The 12,458-nt window shown below is 41.3% G+C and overlaps 1 protein-coding gene across 14 annotated transcripts in view; it reads left to right on the top strand.

Moving 5' to 3' along the window:
* MAPK10 (mitogen-activated protein kinase 10) overlaps positions 1-12,458 on the top strand; it is a 121,702-nt gene that overhangs the window by 88,308 nt on the left and 20,936 nt on the right. For 13 of the 14 annotated variants that reach the window (XM_084518049.1, XM_084518056.1, XM_084518050.1 and 10 more), the window contains one exon: positions 1,266-1,337. In XM_084518049.1, coding sequence (XP_084374175.1) covers positions 1,266-1,337 — 72 coding nt within the window. Of the gene's footprint in view, positions 1-1,265; positions 1,338-5,931; positions 6,004-12,458 lie in introns of all 14 variants that reach the window. The other variant, XM_084518048.1, reaches the window with a different exon arrangement.

Genomic DNA, 12,458 nt, shown 5'->3' with positions numbered 1-12,458 from the left:
TTTTCTTTCTGCACTTGGTTGGCTAAAGATGCATAATTATCACCAGTTTGCTGCGCTTCCTGTGGAAGGTCCCAAAACCATCACTCAGAAGAAAACTGCCACCGCCTCAGGCATGCTCCTGCTGTCCTGTGCCCCTGATACCTCTACCCTCCTTTTCCCAAATGGAGCATTTCACCTTTATTTTGTTGTACCAAAACAATGAGTTGTTTGTTTGTTTCTTTGGTTTGTTTTGGATAGCTTTTGAAGGTTAAAAAGGGGGAAGAAAAAGAGAAGAAACTGGCTATGTAGTTTGAACATGACTACAAAGTGAGGATTCGAAGCAGAGAGACATGGTTTTTTAAAGCATTTTAAAGCAGGTTTCCCCCTTCACATTGGCTCAAGGTCTCTTCTGTACATAGTGTCATCTATCTAGCCTTTTTTCTTGTAAAGCTTGAGAGGAAAAAAAAAATCCAACCCCACCCAAGTCAAGTCAAACAGGTAACCACACTTACTGCATCTAAATGCTGCAGGGAGGATCAGGAAGATAAGAAATATTCTTACTCTTGTTGGTACTTGTCCTCCAAAGAACTTGTTTATTTTAGCATTAATTTTGAGTACCTACGGAGTAAAAAAGCAGATTGCAAGTGTCACTCTGTGGTTCTTTGTCAGTATGTAGGTACAGCCAGACACACACAGATAGGCATGTAGAGACAGGACGTCATGGCTTCTGACCCCAAAGCAGGACTTGTAGCTAACCCTCAAGGATGGTATTTATCCGTGCGGCCTTCACTTGAGTGAGTGCTTCTCTTTGGGACCTCTTGTGTAGTGCTGCAGGGAGACTCACTCCTGCAGGACGCAGCCTATAAACTGCCTTGCTGCAGGTGGGGTTTCTTCCAGACGATCATTGTCTGGGGTGTTTTGTGCTTTTTAAGTTCAAAAAAAATAAATAATAATAATAATATTTTTTTCCCACTGTAAACTCAGTGTAAACCATGGGTCTGTGCAGTTTTTTCTTTACTTGCTAGCTTTTTCCAGCAATGTTAATTTTAAACATTTTGCACCATTGTTGCTCACTGCCATCAGGCTGACTGACACAGCTTTTACTTAATCATTTTGGCTTCAGGTGAGATGTGGGGAAAGAAAAAAAAAAAAAAAAAAAAACAGCAACAAAACAAACTGAACTGTTCTGATCACCCTGCTCTTTTTCCCCTCCTTTAGGAATAAAATGTCATAGTTAACTTTGCTTTTTTTCCTTCTTCTTCACTTCCCTATCTCTGCTGTTCTAGTGGATATATGGTCTGTGGGATGCATTATGGGAGAAATGGTTCGCCACAAAATCCTCTTTCCAGGAAGGGACTGTATCCTTGTGCCATTTGCTGCAGCTTCACCTATTATTTGTTCCTCTCTTCCACCCCTTCCCTGTTTCCTTGTAATGAATATACCAGGACTGTAAAGATAGAAGCAAGAAATTGAATCCCAGAGGTACGAGTAAACAGAAACAGCGCACTACTGATACGGACAAAATTGAAAATGAAAAACAGATGCACAGAATTATTTCACACAAATCAGTTACCTTGTTTTAAAACCCATAGTCATTCCACTTCACGTAGTTCTTATGTGATACTAATATACAGTATAGAATACAAGCATTATGATAGCACACTAATAGTTTTACTTACTACTCTTCAAAGGAAAAATACGATACCAAAAAAAAAAAAAAAATCCTAATTTGGCTCATCTGGTTCCTGTAAATCTGTTTTTCTGCGTTAATGTTTTGGAAGTAGCAACTTCATAACATTTGTGGTGACATCATAATCTTTTGCTTGCTAATGCATCATGGATTTGGATTCATCTCAGTGCTGTATGGGCTCAGAACTGAGTCAATACAGCCTTTGTCTTTAAAACGAAGAATTTGACTCACACAGTATAAAGCAACCGTATATCTGGTGTGGTTTCCAGGTTGAATGGAAATAAGATATTCTTAATGTAAAAATGAACTTTCCTTTACTTGCATGAGCTCTGTGTCGTAAGTTTAACTCTGTTTCCCTTCCATCTTGTTTTTTTCATCTTAGGTGATATTATTTTTACCACTTTTAAGGTGGTGAAAGCAATATTAGAAAATGAAAACAAAGAGGAGGTGTGTATTTAGCCTTCACTTTATCGCAGGCTAAGCCAGACAACCTGCTGGTGATGGCTGGGGAGTGTAGGGAGTGTGTATTTTGCCCATCAGAATAAAATGTAGCAACGTGACATGGTTTTTCCATGTTCAGAAACAAAAAGATTATTTGCAGCAGGCTGGCAGAAAGACACCGTGAAAATCTGGCATCAGCAGACACTGGCAGTTGGTGTGGAGAAAATCCAGTTTCTATAGACATACAGTCATGGAACTAATTAATATTTTTTTTCTGGCTCTCGAGTGAACTCTGTAGTGTTTGACAGAGGTAGGTCCCGCCTGTCCTATTTTCAGCTCTGCCGACTTTCCCTGAAAATGGAGCTCTGCCCAGTGGCCAGGTGAAGCTGCAGTAAGGTTTTACCAAAGGATAGATGCAGAACTGGAGGTCTGCTGAGGAGGAATCAGCCTCGTTGTAGTGGCTCCTCATCCTATGGGAGCATAGACTGGAAATACACTGGATGCATGACTTCCTTACAGTAACTTAGAAAGATGTAAATCCATACAGACAATGGTACCTGTATGCAACCATTGTCCCGGTTAATATAAACTGAAAGCATGTGTTTTCAAAAAAAAAAAAAAAAAAAAAAAAAAAAAAAAACTTTATTAAAATAGTCTCTGGACACGTTTTTTGGTATCAAGAAGCCCAACATTGCTGAAGTCATTCATATAATTGACCCAGTAGGACGCTCGAGATGGGGCCATTCAGGCGCTGTCAGCTTGCAAGGAGCTAGCTGGTGTCCAAAAAATAAGCACACCTTCCACCCTCCCGCAGTGTGCCAGCTAGCAATTGCCTAGAAAATGCCTTTTGTCTCTTTTTAATTGCCCAAAACAGACATTGCAAAATACTGCCAGGGAGGCTTCTTAGTCTGACCCTGTTTACAGACCAGTGTTCCTGCAAATCCTAGTATACCTTTGTAGTCCTCTGCCGAGCTCTCTTTTAAATTCCAGTATGCATGTTCTAATGGTTTATAGAGCAGATTACATTTAGTATAAGACCCCCGTGCTGTCTGTAATGTGTGTGGCATTTGGAGTGGGTCCCAGCAGCTACAGTGGAGATGATCTATTGCTCCTTTCCCTGGGCAAACAGCCTGGACGGAGAGCAGGTGAAGGACCTGAGAGCTAGCCCATGAGGATGGGGAGGACTGCAAAGCTCATTCAGCTGTGCCTGTGTCTCTGGCCTCCAGTTTCCTGCAGCACGTTTCTTGAATTTTACTCAGAATGCCATGATTTCACTGAATGCAAGCTGGAGCTGCCTATACAGCTCTGAAGAGCCATCTTCAACAGGAGCCTTAGCGAGAGCAGCTGTGGTTATTCCATCTGGGCTCCCCTTCATAGTCTTTTGTGAAGTCCCAGAGGTGGTGCTGAAGGAGGTTACAGGGCCATTTATTCAAGATGGCAAAGGCAGGGGGGTGTTTGGTGTCCTTGGAAAATGTGCTTGTATTTTGAAGTATGTGTAAACACTCAGGCAGGCTGATTTAAAAAAAAAAAAAAAAAAAAAAAAAAAAAAAAGGAAGTTGTGTTTTGCCATTAACTTCAGAACAGCTTTGGGCAGCAGCCTAGTTTGTAGAGACTGGGGCAGGGATAAAAATTCACCACTTCTGGTAATCCATGTCACAAGTACTTGGAGAGATGGCTTCCCATCACGAGCTGCCCAAATTCAGTAATTTCACTTCAAAGACTCAGGTGAAAAGTTGTGGATTTAATTCATTAACGGTCATTTTCAAGTGATCTTAAAACCTCAAGGCAAATAGTTGCAAAAAGTGGAGTTGTACCTGGAGCTGTGCAGATCTCTACATGGCAATGAATCAGTGTGCATTTGTTTGAAGTTTAGAGATATTCCTTGTGGTGGCGGAACATCACCAGCCTTTTTGAATATCTTGCTTTTGGGAAAAATCCTGAACTAATGGAAATTTTCAGCGGTTTGGAATTGGGTGCAAATGTTCTGAGATTTTGGGTGGGTTGTTTTTCTGATGCATGCAATACTGAAATGACTCAGAGTCCATCTGGCTTTATGCTGGACTTCATGAAACACCGGGCTGAGGCTCGCAGAGCATTGCACAGCAGTCTCAAAGCCTTCACTGGGGCTGCTGATGATCACTGCTGTGCATGCCTTGTAACAAACCCCCTGGCCTCCAGCTACCCGCAGTTCAAGAAAAGGGCTCTAATTTGACTTATTTCTAAGTGGCTCAGGGGGACGAGCAAGAAGGCAGAGTTTTGTTTTTTTTTTTGTTTTTTTTTTTTTTTTCTCTTCAGATGTTTATCTTTACTGCTTCCAAGTTGTGTGTTTTCAAAGTCCCTTCCCAAAGCCTGAGGAATCAAGTAGAGGAATACTGTCCACTCTGCAGAGGTTTCTGTTCAGCGAGTCACTGAGTGAACTTCCAGTTGTGCGTTGTTGACCACAGCACAGAGCAGTAACGTCCGAAGGCAGCCTCTGACATTGAAAAGGGGCTAATAACAGATGAACAAACAACTGCTTGCTCTATCTTCTCCTGATATTTTGCATGCCATTTAGCTTGTGATGAAAGCAGCAATAATTTGCATCTCTAGGTTTGCTTATTGCTTCCTAACAAGTAGCCTTTTATTTATTTCTCTACTTATTTATTGATTTATTTTGTAGTGATTAAGCTTTTCATATGCTAAGTAAAGCAACAGGGAGCCTTAAACCAGGCATGTAGATTGCCACAGATAGGACATTTGCATTCAAAATCAAATCACCTTTCAACTGTTGCTCAATGTAAAATTGCAGGAGTAAATTTAACCAAGCAGCATGACGCTTTCATTTTTCCCCGCAGCTTCTGGCCCTGAGAGACCAGGCTGTCCCTTTTTATGCTTCCATGCCCTATGGCTTAATCATAGAGCAAGGACAGCAGAGGTAATGTGGTTTCATGGTATTGGTGGTGGGGAAAACACCAGTTCAACGTGACACTGGATGGAAGGAGTTTGATTTTCATGGTGTAAATTATGGTTAGCTTTGTTTTAATCCAGCTGAACTGCTCTTCTCTGTACCAGGTAAACAGTCCCCCGATTTGCTCTGAATTTCAGTGCAGAAGGTATGGCTCAGTGCTTTTCTGTCTCAACTGTCCTGTTTAGAAATTGGCATTTCCTACCACGTCGAACAGAAATCTTAGGAGATTCTCAAGACCCCTGTCTCTGGACTGATGGCTGCACTGAGATCCCGTGGAAGTGAGCCAGCAGGCTCTAAAGCGAGCATAATGGTAGTTGAGTAACCTCAACACATTCTGTTCCCACCCCTGAATAATTGGTGGATGTGTCTTCCTGGGGACCCAGGGTTCCTTTGTGGCTGCTGCCAGCTCAGCTTCTGAAAATACGCACGGATCTCAGTAGCTGAAAGGATAAAGGAAAAGCAATTTGCATATCCTCACTAAATGCAAAGACCAGCATTCATTTGCAGTACAAAGCAGTAGAAACCTAGGTAATGAATGCAAATGAAAACTTAAAGAAGACAATTAATTGGTGAATTTTAATTATGAATGTTCTTTTGACACAGTAGCCAGCTGCGGGTCTCATTTGGTTTTCTGCATTTAATTCTCATTGTCTTGCATCCACGCTGGGGTAACGAAAGCTGGTGGAGTCGATTTTTCTCAGACCTGCTGCGCTGCCGCGCGAGGCACAAGCACGAGCAGGAGCGCATCGCGGAGGGCACGAGGCAGGCGGGCTGCAGGCCCTGCGCTGCGGTGGCAGGATTGGAGAAGTCTTCTCATTTATTTGTTGTTCTGTTTCTGTTTTCTTGTTTACCTTCATTTCATTTTTGTTTTCAGTTGACATGTGGTCAGTAGGGTGCATCATGGGAGAAATGATTAAAGGTGCTGTGTTGTTTCCTGGCACTGATCGTATCCTTCCCAGCAGCCGATTTGGCCTCAGTAGGTACTTGTGACCCTTTTCCCTCCAGCTCCTGCATGCCAGACTAGTCCATTCATACTGCATCTAACAAGCTGGGTTGAAAGTCCCACTGTGAAATCCTTGCAAGCCACAATGTCAATAACCCATTACATCTCTCAGTAAAAGCCTTACCTGGAGAGCGCAGTGAGTATAGCCTACGGAGAGGGAAAACATCCTGCACAGTTGGTCAGAAGTGCTTCCTGCTGATAGCAGCCAGTGACCAGTTGCTTCTAGTTCTGTTGTGTTATAAATGTCTGTTCATTAATTACGGGGTTTCTTGCTTCATAAATGACAGTTTTGTAAGTTCAGCTTGTGCCATGGTAGGCACGAGTCGCCATTTGCCTCCACATGATGTGGGAGATGTCCTGCAATTTAGGAAGAAGGTAGGATGAACTCAGGCCTTGCTTGTCTTAGCTGCACAAGTGGTGTTGAGGTAGGGAAGCAGGAAATGGCCTCGTTTTGGGGATTTCTTCTGCCTCCCATCACTAAAATTATCCCTTAAATTTGTAGCAGTTGTATGACTCAAAAGGCTAGGAGCTTCCTCAGAAACTTTTCTAAAGGACTTCACTCATACTTTTATCTAAGTCTTGTAGCCATTAAGTGAAATCAGAACGTGTTTTGGACATCAAGAAGCAATGGTCTATAGACTAAACATTTTACTTCAGTGGCCCAGCGCTCCAAGCAGACTCGGTATGTATAATTTTCTATAGAGACCATTCGCACTCAGGCCCGAGGCAGCCATCACACTTCTTTGATTGGATGCTTTAAGAAAACCTCGATAGGAACTTTGTTATCTATCAGCTGGTCAAAGTGCACATCTGAAGCCAGTGACTCGTGCTCCACGGCCTTCACAGATGAGAATTGACCATGGCCTGCACGCCAGGCTTCCCTCTGATTAAACCCTGTAGTTCAGTAGGTGACAGAGGAGTTTCCAGGCACTGTTTATTTTAATGCAACTTTCTCTGAAAGCATGTGGTGTGTTTGTGTGTATGTATGCTTGCGTATGCATGTAGTGTTACTTACTAATTCAATTTCGCACTTCACTTGTGGCCTCATTCACCCTTTAAAGGGTTCAATATGCTGATTAGAACATGAAAAGGTAATATCTAAAGAGCAGAAAATAAATGAAAGTAGGCAATGATATTTTCACAGCCTTGTCCAATATAATACTCTGAATTTTGCACAAAGTGGCATCGTACTGAAATTAACGCTCCAACTCCCCAGAGTTTACAAGTGATGGGAAGCACAACTCATCTGCATGTGTGAAAGAAAACCTTTCACTTCTAAGTGTTAATGTAACTCATTAGCACTTATTTGTGACGATTTGGCCCAGGCTGTGCTTGTGTTTTCTGTGAATATGGAGTGATAAAGGTAAGGGGGGGGCACTGTAGCTCAGTGATGGTTTTAGGTTAATAGGCTGAAGTTCTGTAAGATACCATTTAAGGAAATCCCCAAATAAGTGCAAAAGGAATTGAACGTGTCCCATGTAGTGCTTTAAAAACAGCTTTATTTCACACAGCTGCGTACTTATTAAAAAGAAATCACCCAAAGCCTCTATAATTAAACCATTACATGCAGTTTAATACTGCAGTAACCCCACAGAAATCGGCATTAGCAGCTGCTGATGTGTTTGGCATTGTTCTATAATTGAGTTCACGTTCTTCATTCGTATTTATAATGTGTTGCTAAATTTGCACAACGCTTTATGCACTGCTCGGCTTTTCTTCTGCGGTTCCATTAGCATTTATTTGCCGGCCCGGGAGCGATGCTGAGCACCCTGCCCTGAATCAACCACTTCTCCCTCCTGTGCCCTAACCAGCAGCAGGTTGAGATGGACCACCGTGCTGTCGTCTTTCTACAGCCTGCAAAGTAGATAATTGCCCTTTCTGTAAAAGTCGTGGTTGTGAGTTATTTTCCTTCAGACGTGTGACAGGGTTGGGCAGCCGTTTAATTCCGTCAGCAAGGAATTATGAGCCCTGGCAGCTTGGGGGCAGCATACTTAGGCATGTATTCAAGTGTCAAAGGAGCAAAAATAAATATGAATCTAATTCTTAAAACCACCACACACAAAAAAAAAAAAAAAAAAAAAAAAAAAAAAAAAAAAAACTTCCTCTTCTACATAAAATGTGTGTAAAATGGGTTAGGACTGGCAGTGGACCAAAATGTATCAGCAGCTTGTGTTTTTTCTTCGCACAAGTGCTTTATTTCACAACCACGCTTTGATTTGAAGTGTTTAATGCCCATTTGTGTCCATTTTTATGCATACATAACTGTGAAAAGCATTTTTGAATCAGGATTGAATATTCATGAGAAACAGCTTGTCAGTCATATAGCTGACTTCAAAATGAAATGTTTGCCATTTTCCAGCAGTTAGGGGGTATAGATCGTTTGATACCATTTCTGTTTCCAGACCTAAATGGTCCATTCACCCAATTGAAAAACCTTTATAGCAAAATGCAGCAATCTCAGATGGCTACAGAAAATTCACAGGGAGAAAAATAGGAAATGTCTTGGAATAAGCACAGAACCGAGTGCTCAGCTAAGTTGCAGCTCTGCTCTGCTCCTATAATCCATCTGAATTCACTGAAATGGCTTGGGTGGAGCTGTGAACAGAAGTCAGCTGCCATTCTTTGTGTAAACTCCTGAGCGAATGCTTTGAAGTGTCAAAGGTCCCATGGGCCTTGACTGATCACTGGAATTCTGATGCTTCTCTACCCGCTCTGGTGTATGGGCATGATGTAGTTTAATGTGAGCTAAAGCTTTTTTTCTTTTTAAATGTTAAATGTAATTTCTTTTCAAGGTTGAGGAGCAATAGTTCTGCTTACAGAGAAACTGTTATGATGAAGCTTGGATACACTTTTGCCTCAAGCAAGGGCAGAAAGGCAACCTGGTTTGTTGTGCTGGCTCAGGATCAGTTTCAAAAGCTGATTATGCTGGTGAGCTGACTCTTAACTCCACGAGTTCCACTCAGGATCGCCTGCTTGTCTTCTCATACCACTGCATAAATGATTTGAAGGAGTTCAGTAGTTGCCTTAGTCCTCTCTATTTGGTGAGCTGTGTATGTGGTGAGGCATGGTTAGACACATTTATTTCTTCACTTGCTGAATGCATTTTGGACAGGTTAGGAAGGATCAGCCTTTGAATTCCGTATTTGGGAATGCTTACAAGGAAATAAGACATTAAGTGGAGAGAAGTAATATAGTGTGATGAATTCGGAGATGGCCACACAAGCTATCACTTATGGAGCCTTATCCTGTAACTGCAGTCACATTGCACATGTCACACAGATTTAGGCACAAGGTTTTTACACATGGTTTCACGGTTCATTTAGAAGGTATTTAGTAATGCTGATGTTTATACTCCTAGGTTAGGTACTCGATCATCAGCAGTGCAGCTGTGCACATTTCAAGAACATAAGTGCATGACATGATACAGAAACTTTGTCATGGCCCAGAGTAGTCAGAGCAGATACTGCAAGGGTGAGGCCAAGTCCCCAAGGGAAATGGTGATACTTACCAAGGGCAAGATTGCAGTCCTACTCTGCAGTATCTAGACTCTCCACTAAGCATTGATTTATTTCTTGTTACATAAGCTAACATTCTCTGCAATGCAATGAAGTGTCAGCTAAAAAAAAGTAGTCAAAAATTGTAATCAAGGTGTCATCATGTATATCCATCCACAGGGTTAATGACAGCTGCACAGCCAACACCGCTACCAAATGATCAGTGGTGATTTTTTGAAGTCATTTTACTTGTGCGCTACATGCAATTTTTATTTTCATATGCTCTATTGTAGCACATAAATAGTGATTACTCCTCTTTTAAGTTGCAAAATGTTTTCTTTTATGGTCTATTTTTCACAAATACCCCATTCTTCTCAAAGCATCCACCTTGTCACAGAAAATACCCCATACTTTTTGTCTTGTCAAATGTTACCACTTTGTATTTCTTCTGTGTTTACTGTAAATTGTGTTGACATCTGTTTGTAAATTACAGGGCTGTGGGGAAAAATAGATGTCTGGCACTGACGTATCCCACAGTGAAGTTGCTTGGTTGGTTTTCTTGAGTTAGGGGACTGAGATAGAGAGAATTCCAATTTCAAAGGTAAAAGTGGATTGAGCTATCAGCTTTGCATTTGTTGCTACAGTTTGGTGTCAGAGGGAGAAATACAGAGCTGTTCAGGGTAATTATTCTAATTTGACAGGTTGGGTGCACCAAAAATCTGGATCCTAAGCAATGCAGTCAGTTTTCATTGGTGAAACCTGCACATTCAGGGAAAAAAACTCATCAGGCACTTCCATGAGGTTTTTGACACAGTAATAAGATTAATTTACCCTGTCCATCTGTTGTGAAGGAAGAGCCCTGTGACCATGTCATGTTCACGGTCCTTACATTTAAAAATAAAAGAAATATTGGATGTGCTCTTGTTGTACTCCTCTCCAGCAGAAGCATGTTAAACCAGAAAGAGCAAAACCTGCTCCAGCACAGTAAAACCACTATAAATGTGCTGCTTGACAAGTGAAGGCGGGTTCCAGTCTGTTGGGCAGTGATTTCCTGCTGTCACCACTGCCAATCCAGCATAACTTCAACAGCCCTGTTATAAATACAATAAAATATTGCATATATAAAATATCGCATTTTGGTAGGTAACGTGCATTGATAGTGCACAGATGTGTTTGAGAAGGATTTGGAGAAGAGACCTTTTTATCAGTCAGTAACATGGAAAAGCAGTGATTGGTCTGTGGACATTGGCCATGAGTTTTTGAGTTTTGCAACAGGAGATTTTCTGTTAGTTCTGTTCAAGTAGAGCTCAACCATCCTAGTTCAAACAGTATCTCCCGCAAAGTTGTACTGTTGAACATCGGAGAATCTAATTACTGACTCAAAAAAAAAAAAAAAAAAGTGTAATTCATGTAGTCAAAATATTAGAAGGGGAAAAATTATTACTATTTCAAGACTGGCTAGCTTAAACACAATCTCTGAATTTTGTTTTTCATTCACAAGTTGTTTTTTTTTTTTTGGTGAAACTGTAGAAATACAGTTATCAATTCAGAAGATACACACTTCAGAACTGTATTCAATTTCTTAAATTTTAAGAAACTTCCATTCCTTTGCTGTAATTTTGTGTAGCCATCCTCGTGCCGCTGTTTGTGCCATGCAGCAGCTAACAAATGCATGTTAGATACTTTCTTCTCTCTCAAGTGCAGGTGCTACCGTGCACAGTTGATACGTTTTCCTTGATGCTGTTTTTGGGGCAAAGAATAGCTGCAGTGACTGGTGTATCAGGACATGGTGAAGAAGCCCAGTTATCTGCTTTGATCACTCAGTTACACAAACACAATCCTTGTGGTTGCTGTGGCCAATGCCTGACGTTGCAGGGCTGCACTCCCATCCTTGTGCCAGCTGAGCTGGGAGTTGCCTTCTTCATGCACCCTTGCACCCAGTACAAGTGCAAAGCTTTGCACTGCTGCCTTGAAGCAGGCCCTACATTTGCCCGTGCTCACCTGACAGCTTTCATTCAGTCCACACAGTATCGCTTCCAGCCGTGGCTTTCCTGGCACAGCTGCCCCTGCTGCCGTTTTGTATTCTCTGCACTGCTCTGCAACGCGCTTACGCTCTGGTTTAACGTGCCTCAGAAAGACCTGCCCCTGAAATGGTCAAGCCAGTACACAGGCAAGTGTGCCACTGGAGTACAAATCAAAAATGCCAAATGTGACTTTGTATTGATTTATTTTTTTTTATGAAGTACTTGGGCTGCTCTTCAAGCAGATATAGACCTGTCATTTTTTTTTGTTGTTGCATTTCTTTCATTTTCTGTTTAGGGCAAGATAGTTTTCACAGACAACACAAGATACATACAACTTTTGGAATGGGTGAGGGGGGTTGCTCTACATGAATATTTCTAGTTTAATAAATGCCTTTTTTTTTTTTTTTTTTGAAAGTTTTCACAGACCACTGCTGTTTTTAACAACTCTTTTGAGTTGGAATTAAAGTAATTCAAAACACTGATAGGGCCTTTTTAAAGCACATTTAAATTCCTTTCATCCCTTTACATGCTTTTGATTAGAAAGGCTTCAATTTTATAATGTATTTGATTTTTTTTTTTTTCAAATAAGATATTTCAGGCAAACCCAAACTTAGTAAGAAACTTCAAGCAAATCCCTTTGATGGGTTTTCAAAGTATGTAAGAATCCTAAATCTCTGGTTCTTTAGGCTGGAACGCTTCTTTGAAAATCTGAAATAGCTTCTGCACCAAAAATCTGCTTTTTGCCACCTCATATTTATCTCCTGTTACCTCCATCTCATGGACCTGGTTTGTCTCTTAGATTGTGAGGAATTGTGTCTAGTGTGTGGGAAACTCCTCCACAGTTAAGACAGTCATGACAACAGTAATGTACATGAAGAAT

This window comes from Aythya ferina (genome assembly GCF_964211825.1).
Source record: "Aythya ferina genome assembly, chromosome: 4".
Lineage (NCBI taxonomy): Eukaryota > Metazoa > Chordata > Aves > Anseriformes > Anatidae > Aythya > Aythya ferina.
The sequence above is the reverse complement of the archived record's forward strand: the minus strand, read 5'-3'. Positions and strand labels throughout refer to the sequence as shown.